At 36.0% G+C, this 25680-nt stretch overlaps 1 protein-coding gene across 9 annotated transcripts in view; it reads right to left on the bottom strand.

Annotated features, from left to right (window-relative positions):
• rapgef2 (Rap guanine nucleotide exchange factor (GEF) 2) overlaps window positions 1–25680 on the bottom strand; it is a 388985-nt gene that overhangs the window by 128296 nt on the left and 235009 nt on the right. For 6 of the 9 annotated variants that reach the window (XM_039750324.1, XM_039750318.1, XM_039750321.1 and 3 more), the window contains 2 exons: window positions 24030–24197; window positions 10468–10485 (listed from right to left, as the gene is read on the bottom strand). In XM_039750324.1, the coding sequence (XP_039606258.1) occupies window positions 10468–10485; window positions 24030–24197 (186 nt within the window). Of the gene's footprint in view, window positions 1–10467; window positions 10486–24029; window positions 24198–24766; window positions 24805–25680 lie in introns of those variants that run through there. The other 3 variants (XM_039750320.1, XM_039750322.1, XM_039750326.1) reach the window with 2 other exon arrangements.

Raw genomic sequence — 25680 nt, 5'->3', positions numbered from 1 at the left:
CTGAAAAGCCTGTGTTATTTTATTTACAATAAATCAATTTAATTGAACCCTGAACTTGGTTGGTGTAGATGTGTCTGGTGTTTGGGGCTTTTGAGACTCACCCCACAGGTCACAAATGCTTTAAATAAAAATGCTCAGACTGTAAAACACAGTTGTACAAGAGGAGAAAGTATTTTTGTTTCATATGTACATTTCCTATTTTAAAACAGTTATGTATAAGAATCATGAATCCCATTCTTGTTATAGGATTGTGTGAGTCTATGCATTCTTCTCATACCTATGTTTCCTCTCACAAGACAAACACATGGTACTGTTAAAGAGGTTCATCAGTGACTGACAAATGGCCTTGAATGTGTCAGTGTGAGCATCATGTACCTGCAGATGGAACTGAATCTCACTCCGGGTTTGGTCCTGAATGCTCCACTAGCAGATCTTTGAACCAATTGTCACTGATGACGTGTCTTACTTGTAGACCAATTTAAATGCCTTTCTTAATTTTCACATCAGTTATTTGTGGCAACCGCTGTCTCGAATATGGAAATCTTTTATACTCATTGCTTTCAAGTTTTACATGAAGGAGAGATAAAAAAAATATTTTTGTTGAGTCGACAAGTTGCTTATGTGCCACATTTTTCTATCCTAGAATCAAATGTGTACAAAGTGGCCAGTTATTTTTTTACAGTAATGAGACACTTTAGCATAGCTGACCCATTCACAAATGAACAGCAGTACTTGATATATGCAAGCTGCAATCCTAATAGAAGTGCCACTACTTTTAGGGTATACTCACACTGGCAATTGGTTCTGTGCCCGAGCACGTTTGTCTGCATGTAACCTTGTAAAGTCTAGTTTGTTTGACTAGTGTGACAGTTCTGTGCCGGGCCAACCGTACTGTATCATGGCCTACTTGGAAGAGATTGGCCCAAGCAGGGTTCGGTAGCATTCGGGAACAATGTGATTGCTAAATGTACCTGAGCACAAAAATCAGACATGATATCAATGATGCGACATGTCAAAGAGTGCTATTTCATTTCATTCAATATCTTTTGAGTTAAAAACAGGTTTTTATTCTTACCTTACACATGAAAATGAATTGTAGTTGGCAAGAAAAGCTGCAAATTTCTCTCTTAACATAATTTGTCACTGTGAAAATCTTCTCGTACGTGCAGCACAATTAATAGCAAAATTGTGCGTTGCACACTCAATAAATCTGTAAGAGGTTTGAGTGTCATCCTGCCCTACACAACTCCAAAACAACCACAAAATAAGTGAAATCATTTTGACATGAATGCTGTCACTTAGTGTTCGGATCTTGTTTTGACTTTACACAAAGTCGTATGGTCATGATGAAAGCGTACCCAGGCCCAGAACGTTAAGCGCACCCTTAGATGACCACAGATGTTAAAGTTGTATTTTTTGTACTGTACAAGTATACTTATAATATGAAAGGAAATCCCGAAAATAGGCGATTTCAATGAAAGCAGTATGTGACAGGAAAATTTAAGGTTGATTTTGTAATCAGCAGGGCAAAATCCATGAAATACAGTCAAAAGTGTTCAGAAAACAAAATCTTCGTTGTCCAGTGTAACAGATAAATGAATATAATGAATACAGTTCAGTGTAACAGATAAATGAATACAATGAATACACTTTAGAGCTATAGACTATTTCCTCTATACTACTACAGTAAGTGAGAATTGCCAACTGCCTCAACTTCTGTCAGTGAAAACACAGAACCTTTTATTAATACTCTCTGCCATAAATAATCAACCTTTTACACAATCCTTTACTTTTATAAAAAGGGAGTAATACAAAATAATCTATTTTGCCACGGTAATGCTACAAACACTGTACACGACTTTGCATTCAGCCAGAATATGGCAAACGTGCAGAGCGGAGCGGAGAACACAGGAAAAAAGCAACTGAAGAAGGCTTGTCTAATATTAGCACATAAAGCAACAGATGCCAAGCTAGAAATTTAGGGCCTTGTTCATATAAAAGAACATCATGTTTTAGTGGACACTAATGAACACTTAGCTGCATATCTTATGCCTCCTACAAGTACATTTCACACAAGTAAGTTATTGTTTCCACACTGAAAAGCTATTCTCTCTGAAAATGTTATTTGAAACAACCTTTTTTGTGGATTTACAATGTAAGACAAATTGTGTATGCACTGCATATGCGCATAATAGCACTTTCAAGACAGTATTTTACTTTGATCAGCTCGGTCAGAGGGAAAGTATTGATAAAGCAACCAAACAGCCACTTTAATAGGTCTAAACTGCTACTTTTCTTTTGAAATAATACGGATATATTTCCTGTTATTCCTAGCAGGAGGCAGATAGGGAGGTTTATAGAAGATTTTAAAAACAGAGGAGAAAAAGCTTCAAAACAAACAATCCCAGTCTGTGTTTCACCGGCATTTACCATGATTACCCATGAGTGCTCCAAAGGGGGCTGGGGCACACACCAATTCCCAACAGGTTTTCACAATAGGGATGATGTCATTCACTAAAGCAGACGACCTACAAGCAGCGCTCTGGTAACACCATCAGAGACATGTGCACTCTCCCACAGTCCCCTGGTACCAGGCTAAACTGAACACTGCCTGCGTAACAAAATGCCCGATGACTAACAGGAGATGCATGATGCTGGGAAACAAGAAATGGGAGAGCAGCATCAAATGCCATAATTAGCAGCTGTGCAACACACATAAAAAGAATCTTTGATGTTACTGAGCTGTATTTGCCTCTCTGCAAGTTTCTTAAATTATCAATGCAAAGTTAAACCATAAAGAGCAGGAACAGGATAATGTAGCAATGAGCTGTGGTTAATTTTTGGATGTTTAATTTGGATGTTTAATTTGGGACAAAATGTCAACCATTAACAGAAAAACAAATAGAATTTACACAGCAAATATCTATAGCATATTAAATGGTATATGAAGAAACCACAAAGTGCTTTTCTGTGGAAAAATAAATGCTCAAACTTGATACAGTGCACTAATCTCTTTTACTGTGTGGAGAAAATTCTATTGTTTTACTGCAACATTGCCTGGATAAATCAAACTCTGGGCCACACAATGGAAAATGAAGAGAGACACATCAGATACCCCCTGAAGGATGAAATTCATTTAGGCAAATTACAATATCATAATTTACTCTCACTGATAGAAACATTTGTTTAAACATTTAACATTTATAGGATGTTAAGGTGCTCTTTGTTTTTCTCTTTCCTTTAGCCATTGCACTGAACAAAGTACCATTACCTACTGACCAAAAAGTAAAGGTTAAAATAAGCAGCAGATCATTGTATAAAAAAATTTAAAAAAAAAAATCCAAAACACTAATACTAATACTACATATCCCACAATGAAAACGCAGCTGGCACTTTCTATCTGGCTTACATCCCAGTGTTACAGTGCCAGAATCATTCAGCTATGCAGTGCCAAAGAACTGGAGCTATTAAAAGCCAATGGACACAAGATGTGATCAAAAGCTTTAATTTATTTAATGGACCATTAACATAAGTAATTACAATAATACTTTCAGTACATTCATAATAGCACAATGAAACCTCAACAATATATATTATCCACATATGAAACATATATTGTATTATTTTGGTGATATCTAGTACAGCAGGGCAAACTTAAAAAAAATGTGCCATGGAACAAGCTTAAACATCCACTGATCTTAAACTGCAGGGTAATGACAATTCAGAATCTATCCCAGCACTATAAAAAAAAAAAAAAACTCAGCATGCAGCCTAAAAAGTACTGAGTTTATTTAGAATTTACACTATTTGGACATAAGCATGTGGCCACTCTTCCAAGATGTTTTTCAGGGTTTTGGCTAGGCCGCTTTGTTCCAGTGGGGGTTATTGTTTATGCTACAGCATACAAGACAACTGTTCAAGCATGACTGTGCCCCTGTGGACAAAGGAAGGTCCATAAAGACATGGTCTGATGTATTTGGTGTAAAGAATTTTAACCTGCACAGAGCCCTAACATCAACCCAACTGAACACCTTTGGGATGAACTGGAATACCACTTATGAACCAGGTCTACTCGTCCAACATACATCTATGTACCTGACTTTACAATGCCATTGAACGGGCACTACTTTCCAAAGACGTACTCCACAATGTTGTGGAAAGCCTTCCCAGAAATGTGCAGGCGCTTATAGCTGCAAATGAAGAGCCATTTTAAATTAATACCTACTGTATGGTTTTAGAATAGGATGTCCAACAGGCTCACATAGGTGTGATGATCAGATGTCCACAAACCTTTGGCCATATAGTGTATTTCTGTTTGATAATGAATCACTAAATCACAGTGTTACTAGTAAAATAAATTAAACCACCAACCAGACAGTCCTTGATAAAGATACCTACAGCACTACTTAAAGTACATTAACATGCATGGGCAAAGCCAAAATCATTTTTTATAGTAAGGTACATAAAGTTTTTCCTACAGACTAGACCTTTGGTTATCTCATTTGGTTTATACTACCACCCTGATTGAGCTAAAAAAAAAGCCCATTTTACTTAATTTTGCAGTTAAACTGATTCTTACAATATGAATTTATTATTTTAATTAAACACAAATGTCATAATAGAAATGAGAAGTGGATAAGCATTCTAGACAACAGATGAAGAGATGAACATTTAACATTTAAAAAGCTGACTGACTGTCTCTGGACTCCATCCACTTAACACACAGCAAATTGCTTTTTCTACATTACAATTTCATACACAGTTTTTCAGGGCCATATATCAAAGGGTACTCTCCCTTGTAGTTTCACAGCAATGTATTATTTTTTTATTCTTTCTGTGGTTTTTAAATTATATAACTCAAGGCAGTGAGTAATTCAGTTTGACAGTGAATACAGCTGTCAACTGTATTCACTACATTCTATAATCTGAAGTTTCTCTGAATAGTGTTAGGCAGCATCTTTATGTATCTTTAGTACAGGAAACCTGTAATTACAGTGTTTTTTTGTGGGGAAAGTTATATTTATTTAAAACATTTATTCCCATGTTTAGTGCTGCTGATTCACAGCTCTACAGCCCTGCGACTCAATACCAGTTTGGGCACAGTCTGTGAAGATTTTTCTGCAGGTACTACAGATTTTGTTCTAACTCTCGAAGATATGTGTGTTACATTAATTGCCAACTCAATATTAACTTCTTTTGTTTTAATCAAAGTGAGAAAGTATAATATAATGAACTTGTTGTTATTAACTAGGTCTCTGTCTTTTGTAAAGTTGGGGATTTTAGTGCTACTTAATGCCAGGCGTACACTGTTGTACTTTGAAAAATCGTGGTTAAACGATTACACACACTATACAACAGTCACCAGTCGTATACATGCTCAAACTGCATGATCACGATCGGTCTAATTGACATGCTATGACGTGTTTCTCAGAAAATACATGTACATGGCTTCAACAGACAGTTTTTATACATTCCAAAAAACATGATGGCCACAGGCTTCTCAAAATGTCAAGAAAAATGAGCAGCATTCCAGACTCTTGCCATACTGTGCTATGGAAGTACAAAAAAAAAAAAAAGATGTAACTGTACTCGCAGATGGTTAAGGCATGGACACTATGGTCTGTCTATTTTAAACAGAGAATTAGAGGTATGTAGTTAGTGTTAATATATCCTTGTGTGTGGATTTTTTGGGTTCTTCCAGTAAAGATTTCCTCAGATGCTTTTGTCATTAGAAGTTTAGTTGCATGTGTGTTGCTATATGATAGCCAGCTTTTTGAAATCAAAAATATTAAAATGAATCCTAATTTACAATATACTGCAATTTTATAGTGACATCAGAAAACCGGCTTGTGTGACTGATCACACTACAAGACATTCAACTGAAGTTTCTGACATGACAGAAATTTCTCTTATTATATGACAGCTCAATCACAAGATGAGATCAGGCATCACAACCCCTTCCATATTGAACTTGAAATGTTGGACAATGAAGCTGAAATTCAGGCTGACTCAGGAAATCATTTGTCAACTGCAAATCATAAATTAATAAAGTCAAATGAAATTATGCCAAAAATCACACAGTATATGTCCTGCGTAAGTTTAACAATCTTATTTTTTTTGTGATTTACTAGATAGATTGTATTTTTGACTGGACTGACCATTTATTTATTCATAGCAATGTGTTTGATAGCTGCATTTTAACTCCAATATTGAAATATTATAAAATGCCAATTCTAAAGAGACATACTATAATCCAAAGAGCACTGTAAAATAGTGCCACACAGGGTTGATTTCCTGCCATGATTTTATGCAGGTCAGGATAGGCTCTGTTGTAGTGCATCTTACATACCAGGATCTCTCTGTCTCAGGTTTTTCTCTCAAGGACATGTATGTTAGTTTAATTAGTAATTATAAATTGACCTAATATAGGTTTGAGAGTAAATTAATTTAATGTAACGGACTAGCACCCTATCCTGGATCAGTTGCTTCCTGTAACCCCCTTAAAGGGTTAAATAGTGGATGGATCTATTTATTCTTATCACTAAACATCACAAGGTTTATTTATGTCTTGTGGCAGTAAAATCGAGTCTGTCCTCTCATGTCAGAGAATGTGTCAAAAGACCAAGGACAATGTGTGTTAAATGCCTTCACAGTTAACAGCAAGTGCCCCTTCTGGTTTTATGTTAAGTGTGTGGTCTCAGGGCAGAAAGGAGCATCACGGCAGTTGATCAGCTTGTAGAAAGAGCTTCTAGCATTACTTGCTTATTTAATTTCTTATGATATTATTTCAGGGACTAAGGGCTGCTTCCAGCACTCTGAGACCCCTTCATGGAATGGAAGTTTTTTTTCATAAAATGAATGAGTAAGCTTGTACTTGTGAGAGAGTCTACCAATTTATTTGCCTGATTTTACAAAAGGTTAAAACTTAATGCTGCCTCTTACTTTGCATTCCAATGAGCATATACTAATATACATATTTAAAACAGTAATCTATTTCCAAATTTAAAAAATTATGTCAGAAAAATAATCATCTTATAACATGAATACAACGTCAGCATTTTCAAGAGCTTAAGTATAATGTCCAATTTTGGATTTCATACAGTGACAAACAGAATGTATAAATGATGACATACATATAAAGAGTTAGGTTTACTGTGATAAGCACTGTGTGTTCCTGAATATGGAGAAGACAAATTTATGCAGATAAAATCCCATGAACATTTAAAGCCGACTCATCTCCCAAGCTTGAAAACACATACAAGTGGTCAAGAATGGAATTTGAAAAAGGGAATGTAAAGACCACACAGAAGCACAAACCAGGGTCAGAAATCTGAGCTGCTGCGCACGCATAAACATTCACAAGCAGAATGTAGCTGAAGAATACATTTGCTTTTCACTCTCCAAAATAAATGGAAAAATAAAGAGATAATAAATGGAAACTTAAATTGCCTTAGCTTTAACACATATTTTAAATATGTTTAAACAGATGCAAAAAATACACATCATTATTACACATCATCAATTGTTTAATGGACAAAACAAAGCAAGTAATAAACTCAAAACATGGTAGATCTATTGTCCACAAAGGTTAATACACAGCTCATTTATTTTATGACAGTTTTCAATGATTGAAATTCAATAAACACAAATCCCACCATTATCATTTAGCAGAATATATAAAAATATGTACAAGTCAAGCATACAACTCTGACAACATTCAAACACTGATTAATGAAAAATGTAATACCTGTTTCTGAAAAGCCAAAGAAAGTAGATAACCCTTAATAGGGAAGATGAAAACTTTTTGTGATACTGCTAAAAATAATCTGACAACCAATCTTGTATAATTCGGTTTGCTGGAGATAAACATATTGAATTCAAAAAAGCAGACTAGATATGACATGAGTTTGAATTTAAAAGTCTTCAATCCACCCTGTGATCTGTCAGCATGGTTAATTCAAGGGTAACAGTTATAAAATCCCAGGAAATCTTTCCTGACTCTCTTATTAGCTAAGCTTGTTAAACTTTTTGTTCCACAGCATTTCATCCTCTACCTCATCAAGAAGGCTGCTGCCCATCTTGTGCATTCTCATGATTTGCTACACCAGCATACAGTACAGTTGTGGTAAAAAGCTTACATACACTCATGTAATGGACATGTATATAAGGGGAGTATTTCAAAGAATTCAACAGCTGTTCTTTTTCTGTGGCATAATGTTTGTACGCCTTTAATACAAAATAAAAATCACAAATTAGCTTACAAGTTTTAATTTATTGTGGGTTTTCTGGCAGTACAGTGATCCCTTGCTATATCGCAGTTCGACTTTCGCGGCTTCACTCTATTGCGGATTTTATATGCAAGCATATCTAAATATATATCACAGATTTTTCACTGGTTCGCGGATTTCTGTGGACAATGGGTCTTTTTATTTATGGTACATGCTTCCTCAGTTGGTTTGCCCAGTTGAATTCATACAAGGGACACTATTGGTGGATGGCTGAGAAGCTACCCAATCAGAGCACTATTATGTATTAAATGAAACTCCTCAATGATATATGATATGCTTCCCACACGGTGCTTCGCATACTTAAAAGCCCGAATAGCACCTATTGATTTTTTATTGTTTGCTTTTCTCTCTCAGTCTCTCTCTTTCTCTGACATTCTCTGCTCCTGATGCACACTCCTTTGAAGAGGAAGATATGTTTGCATTCTTTTAATTGTGAGAGGGAACTGTAATCTCTGTCTTGTCATGGAGCACAGTTTAAACTTTTGAAAAAGAGGCAAATGTTTGTTTGCAGTGTTGTAAAGTCCCTGTCTCTACAACCTCCTGTGTTTCGGTGTAAATCTGTGACCCAAACGTGACAATATAAAAATAGCAATATAAACGTATGGTTTTTACTTCGCAGATTTTATCTTTCACGGGGGGTTCTGGAATGCAACCCCCATGATTGAGGAGGGATCACTGTATTACACAGTCAAAATTATACATACAGGGTCAAACATATACGCCTACCTACTTGGATCATTAATTAAGTGGTAAGTTAAGTTAAGTGTAAGGCATTTAACCCCAAGAACATTGTGCAAAGAGTTAAGCATGGTAGTGGTAGCATCCATGGCTTTTTTTGCGGCCAGCAGAATTTGGCACACAGTGGTTGAAATAATAAAGAACGGTAACCACACCTTCAGAATTCTTCAGCATAAGCACAATTGGGCATTCCAATAGGACAATGACCATAGACATACATACTGTAAAAGCTGGTTTTTGGAATGGCTAAATCAGTCTAGCAAGTGTCCTGACCTCAACCATATTGAAATATGTGGACTGTGTTTACAAGTCATGTCCATGAAAGGAAACCAATCAATTTGGCTGAACTCTACAAATTCTTACTAAAAGAGTAATCAAATATCCAACCAGAATTCTGCCAGAAGCGCCTGATTAAGGTGAAACATGCTAAGTGACAGTGTGTTGTACCATATATGTTTTGAACCTGTGTGTATAATTTGACCCTGTGATGGGTTCAGAAATCCCACAAAAAATTAAAACTTGTGGGCTAATATTGTTTTTTATTTTTTTTTTTTCTAATAAAGATGTATATTGTAAAATCATTCTGTCACTGAAAAAGAACACTTGTAGAAATCACTGAAAGCCTTATACTGGCTTGACATATATATCCATTGTATCACTGTACGTAAACATTTAACCACAACTGTAACTCCAATGTTTCACTCATTCCGATACCTTTCTATGGCTGGTAGGAGCTACATAAAAATAGTTATTCTGGCCTAAGAATCACTGCATGTCTCTGGTACTCACTACCTCCAATTATTGCTTACTTCATATCTTCCTTTATGATGTCCTACCCAAACTGTTGTTGTTCTCTCTGGAGGAATTAAAACTGTACACTATACTTTAGTTTTAGGAGGATACTGAAAGTGCTTAGCAGGAACATCCAAACTAGTCTCAGCCAACTGTTATTCAGATGTCTCTTGAAGATCCATCTTCCACAAAGTGACAAAATAGCACTTTGGTTTTTTAATAACAATAATAATAATAATAATAATAACAATACATTTTGTTTATACAGAACCTTTCCCTTACCAATCTGTGTTTTCTCTGCACCTCTACAGTTTGTTCCAATCTTACCAATCCTGGATTTCAGGTGCTTTGTTATGTTATTATTTTTTTGGTATTGACTCCTGACCCATGCTGCAGTACTACAAATGTGGTCAACCTAAGAATGACATCTATAAATTAGCATTCCCTTGTCAGTGACTAGTATTGTATGTATATTATATTTTTTTAAAAGGCTTCTGACAAATTCATAAAAAAAATACAAAGACATAAAAAGAGACAAAACTAGACAGGGTTAAGGAAGTGACAAGCCACCTATAAAGAAAATCGTACATAGTGAGACAGAGACAGAGGTCAGGGTTAGTACATGTTTTACATAGAATTGTTACAATACCTGAGGTTTAGTGCATTCCTGTGAGCCAAAATGAAATGAATGCCATGAAAGGAAAGGAAAAGATGAGAGTTATCTCACATGCCACATTTCATTCTCCAATAATGAACTTATGTTGAAAGCTTTCAAATGTTTGTTAACATTCACAATATACAATGGATCATGCCTGTTTAAGGTAGGGAAGAAGAAAACAGTTTTATAATCGTGCCAATACAACTTTATGTGATGGGGGGGACAATCTTGATCAAAAACCCAGCTAACGGTTTTGGGTAAAAACACAAATACATTTGTTAGTTGTTTGGAGAAAAAAAAAGGAACTTAACAAATCATTTGAAATGGTGTACAGTAAAGTGCTCCTTTGTGCTCAACAAGAAAAAAGGGAAAAAAATATCACATAAAGCTGTAACATTAGTATAAATGGCTCTATGAACACCAGACAGCAATTTAAAATGTTGCATTGATTAAGGACACCAGCCTTACTGTTTACAGTGGTGCATTGACAGACAACGCCACTCAGTGTGGCAAGGGATTCACAGGCTGTGGGCACAACCCTCATCAGTGCAGCTGGATATTGGATGCATTCAGGTCATCCGTGTCATTGTCAGAAATACAAGAAATACAGAGAGATACTCACAACACTTGTTAAACGATTCAGGCCTTGGAAAGCAGCCATAAAAATGGGGGTCCACAAGTGAAAATCTGCAAACATTTGCTCAGTCTGTCTCTGACTTATTAAGCTTGGCAACTAAACACACACACACATACTTGCCAGGGGCTACATGCTTCTGGGTGACATTTTGCGGTTTGAGAAAATGAAAAACCATATAAAGTAGCTATCACTGCTTTTAAAAGTTAACATTGTTAGATTCCTTTAAAATAAAAAGAACCATTTAACAGAATTGAGAAATTAAAATTTATTATCATGATACTAAATTTCATCCTGAAGAGAACTGCACTGAGCTGTGAAAATCTGTGCGTTACTGGTAAGGGATGAAATAAATTATCAGGGGAAGAAATGCAAAAGGCCTAGAACAGAGAGCAAAGTTAGACTTGCACTTCCACTGCAAAGCAGAGTTGTTATAAAACTTTTGGAAATTACATTAACTATTATTAGTTAAATGAAGTCTAGTTGTTGCATTACACTACCAAAATGGGATTGTAGATATACAGTTGCAGCATTTCATGGACTAGACGGCATTTACGACGCTGAAGCCCCAGAAACTTTGGAGATTATTCATGTTAAAATGAAATGCAATCCAACATGTTAACTATGTTGCTATGCATTACATATGCATGCAATGCATTTTGGTTTGGCAAGGTTTTATCTTGACATAATTAGAAACATTCACATCAAATGAATGATTATATCTGTGTTAGTCTAAAATGCAACTAAAAAGCATATTGCATTTTAATTCTGGTCCACAGAATGCATGTCATATCTAAAAACAAGGCAAACGTATTACATTTTGTTAAGTGACTTCTCCAAGTATATTGCATTTTGATTCAAGACCACACATTAATCATGCCAAAATGCTGAGTACATTTACATGCACTCACATAATCGGGATAAGATGAATAACCTGATTAAGATAGAAACCTGGTTTCCTAAAAATCTGCATTTACATGCACAAGTAATCTGCGGGAATTCTCCTATGTCAAAACACTCCATGTCATCAAACTGTGCAAAAAGACAGTTAAACATCATTATCAGCCAATATGAACCTAAAAATAAGCATGACACCTGTGATAATTTTCTTGTATTTTATAAATATGTTTAGTCAAATTAACATTTTATTTACAGGTTTCTGTTACCAGATTGCATGCAGCAAAATCTGTTGTGCTTGGCTGTGTGACTGCGCCCAGCAAAGGACCCAGTATGTGTGCTTGCCTTACACCCAGTGCTGCAGGAATAACAATAACTCAGGCATTATTACTTTAATAAGTATTGCATTAGGTTACCACTTACTTTAGAAAGTAATCTGACATCATATCTGAATGCATGTTACTTTTAAACATGTTACCATACTGTTGTTAAGACCGTGTTGCCGAGTTTAGCATAGTACAATTAGCTCACCAGCTTAAATTTAGCAATTTCAAATACTGAGACAGATCATTTTAGCCAGAAGAAAGTGATCTCCCGAGCTTTCACCTCTGGTAATGTGTCTTGTGGACACTTCTACCCATGGCTGCTGAAAGCATGTGGAAACAAATACATGTGTGGGCAGACAGAGTGCAATGGACATGTATAGACTACAAAACCCTCAACAGTAACCCCATTAAGGGTGTACATGGCCAAATAAATGGGTTATTCGCAGAAAAATCTACCTCTGTTAACTGGGTTTCTTAGAGGACAATAAGAATAGTTTATCTAATCAGAATAAGGGTTTACATGACATTTTAGGAACCAGGTTTCTGTGAATAACCAGGTTATTGAGCTGTATGTAAACGCACCTCATGTAATCAAATGAGCAATCAGCATCAAAAGGTGTTGAAAGGGGCATCAACAGTCAGGGTAAAAGTTTTACCAATCACAATTGTGTTCACCCTATGCAAACGATGGGGAATGAGAAGATGATCATTCAGGGGACCCGCTGTCTTAATAAACAGGTGGAGCTGTTGATGTAAATGACGAATTCCCTCTCTCCTGGGTCAACTGGTTGCTGGGCAGAGATGATGTAATAGAAGCAGCAACAGGATAAGAATTTCCAACTGCTACAGTAAGAACTTTTCAAATGCATAAAAGAGCTCATGTCCCAAAAAGCTGCAGCATACAATTATGTAGATAATCAACTTGGGTGTCCGTATACCAATTATCCTCTAAATATTGTTTGTTAATACTTGCAGATAGGGATGACAGTACTGGCCACTGCTAAACTTCTTGACATCAGTCAGACTATAAGAAAAGGAATTTGACAATATGATATAAGGCAAGTGTAACATTATTTAGACAACGTAACATATGAGTATGCTTTTGATAGCGAGACCTAGAACATACCAATCACCGTTTCAGTTAATCATTCCATATTGACAAAACTCATGCTTGCCGCCAGAACACAGAATATTTAGAAGTACAATGCCTTTTACCCCAATTGATGATGCCTCTTGCCCTACCTTTAAACGCTGATTGATCATTTGATTACATTCAGTTTTGGCTGATTAGTGAGTGGCATATGTTTGCTCTGCTTTGGGTTAAAACATGTGGATATTAATTAAACTGCAATACACATTTGCATTGTATTTTAATATAACACAAAAAATCCTTGCCATAGTGAAAAGCAATATATCATTTGGTTGAAATGTTACTAATTATGGCATGATAAAATCATGCCAAATTTAAATGCAACAAGGATTGCATTTAATTTTGGCATGAATAATTTTCCATACAGAAATGGCTACAAGGTGATATATCTTCTTCCATCATTTAAGTAGCGCAGACTCAGTAGGGAAGGCTATCAATTAGCAGAAGGCTGAGGCTTTCTTTAATCTTTTGTGTGGATAAGTACTCCTCCGTCACAAAATCAAATATTATGCTCAGTACTTCCATGGTTATATCTGGTAAGCAGATTAAAATGGATGTCACACTCTTAGTGTTTAATGTGTCAGATACAAGACTCTGAACAGAATATTGACCATAAACAGTTCCAAGACACCCTAAAAATTACTACAATGACAACTATTGTTAGAGGGTCATCCATCCATCAATTTCTGAAAGCCACTTATCTGGAACAGGATTGCGGGGAACATCTCTGGCCAGAATGCCAGTCCAAAATGGAATGAAAACACACATCCATGCATATTAAGAGCACATTAAGCATCACCAATCCACCTTAACTGAAGGCTTTTGAACTGTGGGAGGACACCCGTGTAAACATGGGGAGAACATGTAAGCTCCATACAGGAAGCTCTCAGGATAGGGTTAAACCCCAGGATAGTTTCCTCATTGCAAGGTGGCAGCACTACCACTGTACCACCATGCTGCCGTGTTATGTGCATACAGTGAAATTCTAGCTTGAATGGGCTACCACTTTCAATACCATTGCATTAATATGAAATACTGCAAATAACACAATAGAAAAAATTGCCAATGCACATTCCCTGTTAAAAGGAAACTACGTAACTGTTCAAGATAGTTTAACATAAAAATATTCTTTCCATATTTTCCTAAATGTTGTCAGCAGCCTCATTTTAATATTTTCAGTCAAAACACTAAGTAAAACTAATAATTTAAGTCAAATGAGTAAATTAAAAATTAAGTAAAAAATGTTCCATACTGCACATTAAAAAGACTGCAACACCACCCTAGCGGTAGCCAAGTGGTAGAGTGTTTAGTGCTGCTGCATCACAGCTTTAAAGCCTTTTGTAGAACTGTCCCTGTGAAGTAGGTACTCCAGTTTTGCCCTCACTATCCATAAACATGTCTGACTGGGATCTGGCCTTGTGTAAGTGGGTGTGTGACTGTGCCCTGTGATAGGATGACGTGCCTCTGATTAGTTCCCAACTTCTGCCAAAGGCTGGTGGTATACATAATAATTACTTATAACTCTGAATTGGATAAGCAGCCATTCCCAGTTTATTACTCTTCAGAAATACATGCCTCTTCTATTCCAATGTATATAAAAATGTTTTTTATTGACATAAAATCATAAAATTAAGTTGAACAAATCTTTTCTTATAATACTGTAGTGGATTATAACTTAATGACAAATGTGTAAACTAAAAAAAAGGACTAATATATACACTGGATTACACTAATGAGGTGTGGAGCTATAGAGGTTGCTACATTTCCAGCAATAACCAAAAATAAAGATTAAATGCTGCAACTGTACAGTACAAACACCAAACATGTCTCTCTTTCAATTCTGATTGGATCTAGGTAAAGGATGTTGAGTATCCAGACATGAGCACAGGCAGCAATGTAAAAAGACTTGAAAGGGTGTCACAGGTATAAAGGGACGAAAAAAAGATGGTGTGTGATGGAAGTTTTTAGACTAAGTGGCAGGAGCAATTTTGAAACAAAGACTAATAATTCATCTTGTGACACTGCAGAAAACACATAGCAACCTCAAAGTAAAGTTAAGTGAACTACCAGTGAAGAAAAATAAATTGTTAGGTCTGGGAAAAAATGTGCAAGGACAAGATGAAAAAGCAGGAGACTCAGAACACATCTGTAAAACATGATGAGAAAAGTAAGAATGAAGATCTGCTGTAAAAAAAAATATATATATATATAAATATATACAGTATATATATATATATATATATATATATATACACACACATATACTATATATTATATATATATATATTAATGTATATATATTAATGTATATATATATATATTAATGTATATATATATATATTAATGTATATATATATATATATATTAATGTATATATATATATATATTAATGTATATATATATATATATATATATATATATATATATAGGAGGAGAAGACCTGGGTTACAGAGATGTAAGATTTACTTACCTTGGCTAGCCTCCACTCCAATCAGAAATGCCATCCACTTGTTCCAACAGTTGTTTAGCTTACTCTCTATTTGTGTGTTTGTGTGAGTCTCACTACCAGCAAGAAATTACATCACAGGTTGCAAACATTACTTGACAAAGCACTAAAACACACTGCAAGTTATCAATGGCTGTAGTAAAGTCATATTTGTTCTTTTCATGCAAATAAAAAGTGCAATAAAAGAGGGTTCATCTCCATTTTGAAGAAATACATCAGCAGCACATACAAGGCTATTATTTGAAAAGCTAAATCCCAAGATGCAAAAGGTGAACAGGCACAGAATCACATCAGTGCTTAACTTTCTTGGCATCAATCCTTAGACTCTTTGGGGCACAGAATTCTATTTAAATACAGTTAACCACAAATGTCTATCAGGATTTAGCTGTTATAATCCAATATAGAGTGTTAAGTCTGAATAAAACTTGGGACAGTATTCTGCTGCTATCTAGCAAAAAAAAAAAAAAATCATGAATTTTTCAATACATTTTACCACTCTAAGGTTACTCATCAATATTCATGAGTGCGACGGAGCCTTCATCTAAAACACAATAGAGTGTAAACGAGGAGCTGTAAAGTTAGTTTTAGAACAAACTGAAACTGAACCATTAGATGAATTAAGCGACAGTGATGACAATGTGAATTAGTCATTAGACATTGACACAAATAATGAAAATGATGCATAAGGCACTCTGTAAACAAACCACTGTGATATGTGTAGTAAATTTGGTCACCTAACGGTTCACCGTAGTGCAACTAGGTGCATCACAGAAAGGCAAAATAATTGCAATCAAGCAAAAAGACAACAATGACGTTAGCCTCCTAAGCACTGTTCAGAATGCAGAAACTGTTAATGTTCATGTCAGGGGAAATGTGAAACAACACTGCTGACTATTTTAAAACATGTCACACATGTACTAAATCCACATACCTGTGCTACTGTGTTTATGTTGATTTTTTTGTATTTATGTGTTTCTGTTACAAGTAATAACATTTTCCTAGTTAAAAAAATAATCAGTGTTTTTGACTTGTTTTAATGGAATAAACATATTGCAAAGAGGTTAAACAGAATGTTTCTTCTTTCAACACTGACAATGGCACGCACAAATGTAATGAGAAGGCCTCTCACTGCACCAAGAAATCTCATCAGCCAAGAGAAAAAGAGAGAAAGAGATTTGTGGTCAATCAGTGAAGTTAAGGAAAGCCATATACACCAGTCAGCTCTACAATATTTTACCCTTTTGTAAGAATTTTTATCCCACCAAAAAATGCCATCCTCTTGATCATGATAGCCTATACTTTGCCTGGGAACTGGATCTTAAAAAGAGGTTGAAAGCTATTTAAAGGAATAATCCACTGAAAATTATAATTTCTGTATTTATTACTTATCCACCTTGTTTGTAGTGATGGAAAATAGAAGTCTAACGTCATGTTTTCATTGAGAAAATTCCTGATACAATTAGAATTAGATAGAAGAGCATTTAAACAGAACACAGCTTTTGAACAGAAGACCCACATCTGGCCTCAGAAAAGAAGAAAAGAGGCCTCGGGAAATATTGACCAATGAATGAGAGGACGATCTTCCATTCAAAAGCATGATCCCCTCTATTTTTCCTGTTCATGAACTATTGTGACTTTCCAGAAGTATGAATTTAACAGTATTTCAGCACAAAATATATTTGTGTTGTTTGCTGTGAGGATACAACTGGATGATCTGACACGTGGATTATGTTACATGAGATTTTTAGTTTTGATAATGTTTGCTGTTGGTTTTTGATATTGTCTCCATAGATGCACATTTTATCTCAGTTCTCCACAGCCATTGCTACAAATCATTTGTGGTAAAGCCAATGTCACATAAAATGACTTCCAGTCAGAGGGGATGTCACACTTGCCGAGTGCTCTTGCTGATCTCGTAGCCAGACTGTATAAGTTTACACAACTGGTAATTGAGGGGCATGTCAAATTTAGCAACTGTAAGATGACTTTTTAGCACAGACCTGCTCGCCCCTTTTTCTGACTGCCATTAGCTTGGTACATTTAAGGGTTAACAGGTAGTTAGAGTTCAGCAGCAAACTCTACCCATTTTTTTCCAAACTCTCATGGTAAGTAAAACAAGAGACACCAGGCAAGCGAACTTCTCTTCTGTTTGTGTGGTCCAAAACTTATTCTTCGTTGCTGCATTATATCCATTGTATTTCTGGCTGAGCATTAATTATTTGTCAGCTTTTTTGCACACAGAGCCCCCATGACTAAAGACCAAAACAAACCGGTTTGATTTTGTCAGGAGGAATCATGGACTAGTTGGAGTGAGCCACTGGGTATGCCAGATTAGGTGACATTGCCCTTACAGGAGCATGCCACCCAGACTGCCACCAACCATGAAAGATTATGTAAGTGAAGACTATGACTGAAAATTGCTGGAAAGTTGTACAATGTAACATGGTCTTAAGTAACACATACAAAATATAGAATTTGTTTTAATCAGTAGCATAATTTGGGTGTAAGCAAATACTATACTTTTAAGTATATTAAGTAGACACTGCCCTTTTCTGCAGCAAATTTTTCAACAATATTCTACAGATTTATGAGAAATACTACTAATGTGACAGCCTGAGCCCTAACAAATTTCTACATTATTTTTTAAGTTAGAAAACGAATGGCTTTGTATTTCTTTATTACTAGAAACAAATTTGTATTTTGAGGAGAGGCATTGAGCAGAGCCCCCACTCTCCCAAAAAACAAAGGAACACCAACACTGCCATGATCCAGCAACACTCAGATATTTCACACATTGCTGAGGCAAAAGATGTTCCTTCATTTCCCTGCCAGTTGATTCTAAGTTAAAAAAAAAAAGGCTCTTCTGATAGAAGGCTTGGCACCAACTTGAAAGAAAAGTATCTTGAGAGTGCCGTGGACTGAATTGGCGTGCCTTTCATTTTTTAAAAATGAGAACTAAAGCAAAATGACACTTATTATTGGCTAACTGAACAGATTAGTTAGCCAATAAAAGGTGCCATTTTGCTTCAGTTCTCATTGTATCCATAGTTGCTAACATGATACCTCACCCTACACTATTTTTTAAAAAGAAATTAAACATTTTAAATTGAGAGTGGGTAAAGGAAAGACTTGGGACATTGCAGAAAAAAGTGAATTCTAAAACTAGACAGATCGACAAATGTGCATTTCTCAGTATCTGTCTAAGTTTGCTTCACACGCAAGCAGGCTTTTACATTTAAAACCAAACGTAGAGCACAACAAACATAAGCTGAGTGGCTAAATATTCACTGTTACTGTGATTTTTTGTACATTTAAACTGACCTGAAGATGAACATTTGGTAAATCCTTTAAACATAAATTAGCATTTTAGTCCTATCTAAACACCATAATTCAGAACACTTCTTCTAGATTTTTTAAACATTCCTATTACCTTTGGGGAATTAACTGTACACATGGGACTGTTTTCCAGCTCTCACAAGGCTGTGAGAAAGTTCACAGTACTATTCTTATACATGGTAGATCTCAGTATGTACAATTACAGTACTGCTCCCATGAGAACATTTTTGACAGTGAATACCATAATCTATAACTAATTACTATTATCAAAGAAGATATGAATTTCTCAAGTTTTATATTGATTATTACTCTTTTAATAGCAATCATTTGATTCAAGAAAAGATTTCTATAATAAAAACTAATAATGTTGCAGATTTTTAAATTCAAAGGCATCGCAGCTTTCTTTTTAATTGGTTTTATTTTCCCTTTCAAAGTAATTAAGCATTCGGTTTGTAACATAATCTAAGTGCAGCAAGTGCTTTTTAAATGTGAGCTTGAATTAAAGCATCATGGGCTATGCACAATGAAAAAGAAATGGTAAGATTAAATGAAACAGCGTAGTAACACGTGCCAGGCATGTTATAATGAGTGGAAGAGCAGAAATAGCAATTCTGCTGGAGAATTCTCACCAGAGTATACATCCCACTACTACTTCATTTAAAAACAGCTTTTTCTAAAACAAAAACGATCTCCATCCACATTAGCGTTTTTACATTGTTCACAAAACTCTCTCTCTCCACACTAACATGACAAAAAATGCACATGACGTAGTGACTCACCTCCACTGGGAATGTGAGCATCAGTGAAAAAAAAATTCCTTGAAGGGATAGAAACACCTCCGGCCAAGGAATTTATTACAAAACTGTAGCGACCAGCAAACTAATTGCCTTTTGCGCATGAACGTAGCATGCAGATGTATACAGGTAAACAACCCCATAGGCACCATGGAAAGCATCCCTTCTATGCCCACTAAGTTGGAATACGGTTTTCTTCTGTAAAAGGTGACTAATCAGAGAATGAAACATTGTAATGAGCAGGATTCAATCAGGGATATCTGCATAATAAGTATAAACAAATCAGACCGTGATTAGTGTCTGTATTTTCACAAGTTTACTTTTTTACCTGTCCACACTGCAATACCAAGCCGGCATCTTCATTTGTGTGCATCTCCCTTTTCAGGGGTTAGAAACGGCAGTGTTGTGTGAACAAAAGGTGAAAATGGAAACTACTGGCTGTGTTTTAAAACAAAAACATGCTAGTGAGGGTGTAGCCAGAGTATTAAAGGTGAATTAAGGGTGGGTCTCCATCCAGGAAAAAGTAAGACACTGAGGTCTGTTTTTTGGAAAAAGGCAACTGATAAAAGGAGCTGATGCAGGCGAAAAATGGCCTATGCTGTACAACAAAACAGACATAGTAGAAAGCAAAACTCAACTCATTTTACAGCAAGCCCATGCCATAAGGCGCTATATAAATAAAATGAATCATTATTGTTGTATCTTGTGTGGCGAGTGGCTGGGGGTGCTACCAAGCCGGGATGCCCAGGAGGACCGGAGGAGGGCTTGTGCCTTCTCCAGACCTTGAGGGGGTGACCGCCCTGGTGGCTTTAGGGACCATAGGAATGGAGCTTGGAAGTTCAACCCTACAGGGGCCCGTGGCCACCGCCAAGGGGCGCCCCAATGCCTGAGGAGCCCTGGCCCTCAGCACTTCCGCCACACCCAGAAGTGCTGGGAGGGAAGAAGACCAGGGACACCCGGAGTGCTTCTGGTTGTGCAGCCGGTACTTCCTCCACACTTGGGAGTGCCGGCGGAAGATTATCGGGAGGCACTTGGAGCACGTCCGGGTGGTAATAAAAGGGGCCGCCTTCCACCATTCGATGGCTGGGGTCGGGTGGAAGAGGACAGAGCTCGGAGGAGAGGAGTGGAGGCGGGCCAGAAGAGAGAAGAGAGGCATTGTGTAAGGGCCTGGACTTGTGGGTGATTGGTGCTGCAGGACTGGGATGTGTGTGTCACTGACTTATAAATAATTGTAAATAAATGTGTTGTTGTGCAATCAATGATGTCTACCTGTCTGTATCCGGCCTATATCTCACACTTGTTAATATGGCCTAAATAGCTGGAAAATACAGCAGGACAGTTCCTTTCATAAGAAATAATGCAACACTTGTCCCTATTCACTTTTCCCTTAATGAAACTTTTTAACCTAAAATTCAAAGCTAATACTGTATTGTGCACTATTAAATTAATAAATTAAAAAGAATCCAATAAATTGCAATTAATGACAGTTAATGAAGTGATTTTAATACCTTAAAAAGATGAAGTCGTGTGTTGTGGCTTTAGACTTTAGTGTGAATTATAATTGAAGGAGGTATGATGAACACGATTATTGGGATTTTCAATAATATATTTTGGTTCGTGTGATAAAATAGTTTGAGAAGTATTTTAGTCACAAACATCTAGTCATACAGTACGAGGAAGACAGAGTTGTCTACCGCACCTCTGAAGATTACTGTTGATTATATGTGTCCCCTTATGGCATCAATATATTCAATTGACATCTGATGCTTTTAGTACAAGTAAGTTTATTTTATATACAATACAATGTTTTAAATTTATTTTATTTATTTTTACAATTGCAGCACAGGAAGGTTTAGTGCGTAACTCATTGGTATAACAGCAAGCCAAAAGTGAGTGAGGTATTTAAAGCCTAGAACCTTAAGCCAATAAATGACACTATAAGCAAACCAATATTTTTAGATAATTCCAGGAACTCAGGTTTAGGCGGTGGCTTTACCAATCTCCAGATCTTAATTCAGTCATAAACAGTGTGATGAGAAGGAATGGGCGGCTTGGCATAATTCTATACTTTCAACAGCTTGAGGAGTCCAGACCTAGGCAAACTCAGGCAGTTATGAGTGCAAACAAAGGACTGATTGGCTCTTACAATATACACTGAGTGACCACTTTATTGCCTGCACATACTTGCCTTTAACATATCAACATAGCAATTAGGAGCAATAAAATTAAGCTTCACTGACCAGTTTCTAAGAATACGGTTGCACTGTGAAACTTTAAGGATAGAAAGCAATTCACTTTGGAGTCAAGCAGCATTTCAAGCCAATAGAATATGGGCACACATAGCTTTGAACATGGCACACAATGTGCTCATTGCAAACCAGTACTCTTGGCACTATAATAACCTCCAAGGTTTTTAAAAGATGTCAAGGAATACAACGCTTGGCATGTTAATGTTTCATCTTTTAATAGAGACGCTGAATCAAAATTCACAAAACAAAAAGAGTCTTCTCAGAGCTGATGCTGCTATCAGCCATGGAACCTTCATAAACCTGATTCGGTCAAATAACTTTGAAAAGGAATGGATGGAGTTAAGGCATAACAATCAAATATTAAACTCTTCCAAACCAAGATGCACAAAAGAGGCTTTACATTAATTTGCAATTAAATTTTCCCCAGCCATACAAAAAAACAATATTTTGTGCATTTTCCTTGGGTAATGAAACGACTTAAAAAGACAAAGGAAACCTAAGATATGAAACTGACTGGACAATATCTTGAAAAATGTGGAGTGCAAGACAACAGTGATAAGCAAGAAAATGTACAGCGGCCATATCCATTCCTTTGCAAGTGGTCATGTTAACATCTGCAGCTGTACCTTTGCCATCTGACAGCACCCAGCACAGCCACTGAGACTCTATACCACCAATGTCACTCCTTAATAAGGACATATACACATATGAAAGAAAGGCAGCTAATTGCCTGTGGTTCAACAGTCAGACATGAGTAGTTCATGTCCCATTCCGTGCCATGAAATATATAATAGCTTGACAAGCATGAACAGGAGTTCATTGTGTTGAACAAGTGTATTTTGTAGAAAATAATACAGTATTTTCAATTTGGATCACATAAATGAATCCTCTGCACACTTCAAAGAAACTTCTGCAATGGTTTAGAGGTAGTCAAGTAAATCTGATGCTTAGCCAAGGATTCAGTTCATTAAAGTTTATAAATAAAACAAGCTTGGAGGCAAACATAAAATGCACATGTAGGAAATTTCTTCTTTTACTAAATATGGAAACAAGGCATTTTTTCTTATTTCACCTGTTACTGGTGTTCTAAATGTGAATAATGGATATGTAAACATTTTGTTTGATTTGATCAATAACTTCCATATACATGAACATTTGAAGTCTTTTCCTAATTTAAATGAACCTACCTTTGAAGGTTATGTTGTGTTTGGTGTGATTATTTATACAATTAAAGTCATATTTCAAAGCAACAAAATTAACACACCAAAAATAAGGTATATTCTCAAAACAGAATACCTAAAAAGATTATTCTTCTAGCCAATACACCCTTTCCAAAAGGTAGATATTCAACGAATGTGATGATGTACCATTTATATCATGGATAAAAACTGAAGGAATGGAGAGATAGAAATGATCTATTATTTTATTCCATTACAATTATAAGAATTCACTATAAATCTGAATGAATGGTGTAATATAAATTATATTTTCCCAAAAATTCTATTCTGCTTCAAAAGGGAAAACCTTGCATCCTGCCTACCCTTGAATGCTTGACCAAAGCAGATGCCACAGAAGCATGCAAAACACACCAGTAGATCACTTGAACTGTGACAAGACTGCAGGAAATGATACAGGCATTATTATATGGCCTATTGACTCACCGTATGGTATCCTCGGGGTAGAGGTGGTTTCCCGACTGGGTACGGATCCACAGTGTCAATAATGGTTTGTCTCTCTCCTTTCTGGTTAATCTTCCTAAATCTCCTGCGAGATTGCCTGTGAGATGCTTGCCGCTGAAAATATTCCTCATTTTCATCCATATAGTCCACCTGATGACAAAACACAAGAAGGTGCCACCGTTAAGCCTTTACCCTTTTTTACATCATTAAATGCTCTCTTAGACTGATAACATGGACTACTGAAATGAAAGCAGTGTGGGACCTGAGACAATTACAGACATTTTGACTAATACACTAATGCTTCACCTGTTCAGACAGCTGTCAAAAAGTATTTTAAAAACCCCTGCTGATTATATTGTAACAACTAAAAAGACAAGAATGGCCCTGGTTCTAAACATAGTCTTTCCTTTCTGGTGTTTCAAGGGCAAATGCAATGTTACAAGCATTCAATAGAACAAGGCAAAAAAAAAAAAAAAACCTCAGCAATTGTATTATCAGATTCTCACTAAGCTGATGGCCCACACTGCAATGGCAGATAAATACACCTGCACAGATTAATAGTTAGATTGAATAAAAAATAAGTAAATAAATACAAAGGCATACATAATCTCAATGAAATGACAGAAACAAATGTTAAAGATTTTAAAGGCTCACATGATGTATACACTATGATGAATAAAGAAAATCCTAAAATAATCATAGAAACATTCACAGCTTACACATTCTTTTCATGTCTCCTTCACTGCAGTCTCATATTTTACAACAGCATACCATCTCCTGCATTATACATCCCTGTACCGTATTAGCCGTTACTATAGCAACAACTAGGGAACATTGTTAACGATTTGGAGCTAGACCAGGGGTGGGCTGAGGGGGGTTTCAGGGTTTTACAGTGAATAATAATAATAATAATAATAAAAATCATATCTGTACTTTCAAGCCCACAGGGTATCATATGACAGAATGCTTTAAAAGATCTTTGTAGAGGCAGCAAGAGAAAAGCCACTGCGTCGATAGCATTCAAGTTAAACCTACATTGAGGAATGTCTGTCACTGTAAGCGTAATGTCACTTTTTTTTTTTATACCTGCTACATACAGCCTCATAGGTTCAGATGTAAATTGCTAATAATTTTTTTTTTTATTTCAAACTTGTAACCACAGAAGAAACCAGGCTTTTCATTTTATTTCAGTACTGTACTATAATTTTAAATGTAAGCTTTAGCAGGTTACCAAACATGCAGCCAAAATTATTGGAGCTGAGTTAAGTGTCTGTCAGAGGGCAATGTTGGTGATGTCAGACACCCATTATACATACAAATAACCTTTGGTAAATCAGTGAGATAGTCACTTTAATGAAAAACCTTCAAATTAAAATCTTAATAGGGGAAAAAGAAGCAAATGTGATATCAGAATTCTACATTTCTGTTTAATATCTCTTTAGGTATGACCAAATTTGCCACTTGCATTCCAAAATACTGTGGTTAAAATTAATGCCTACCAGTAATGAAACTAAGTGATAAAATTTGAAAATGATGCCATATACTCATAGAAAACGGTCACAGATGTTAGCTTACTATTTGCAGCTCTGTTTTCAGTGAGTTTCCCCCCATCTGTTATTTTCACTTACTGAAC

Source organism: Polypterus senegalus, chromosome 4 (assembly GCF_016835505.1).
Source record: "Polypterus senegalus isolate Bchr_013 chromosome 4, ASM1683550v1, whole genome shotgun sequence".
NCBI classification, from domain to species: domain Eukaryota; kingdom Metazoa; phylum Chordata; class Cladistia; order Polypteriformes; family Polypteridae; genus Polypterus; species Polypterus senegalus.
Note: the sequence above shows the minus strand (reverse complement) of the source record. Positions and strands in the feature narration are given on the sequence as shown.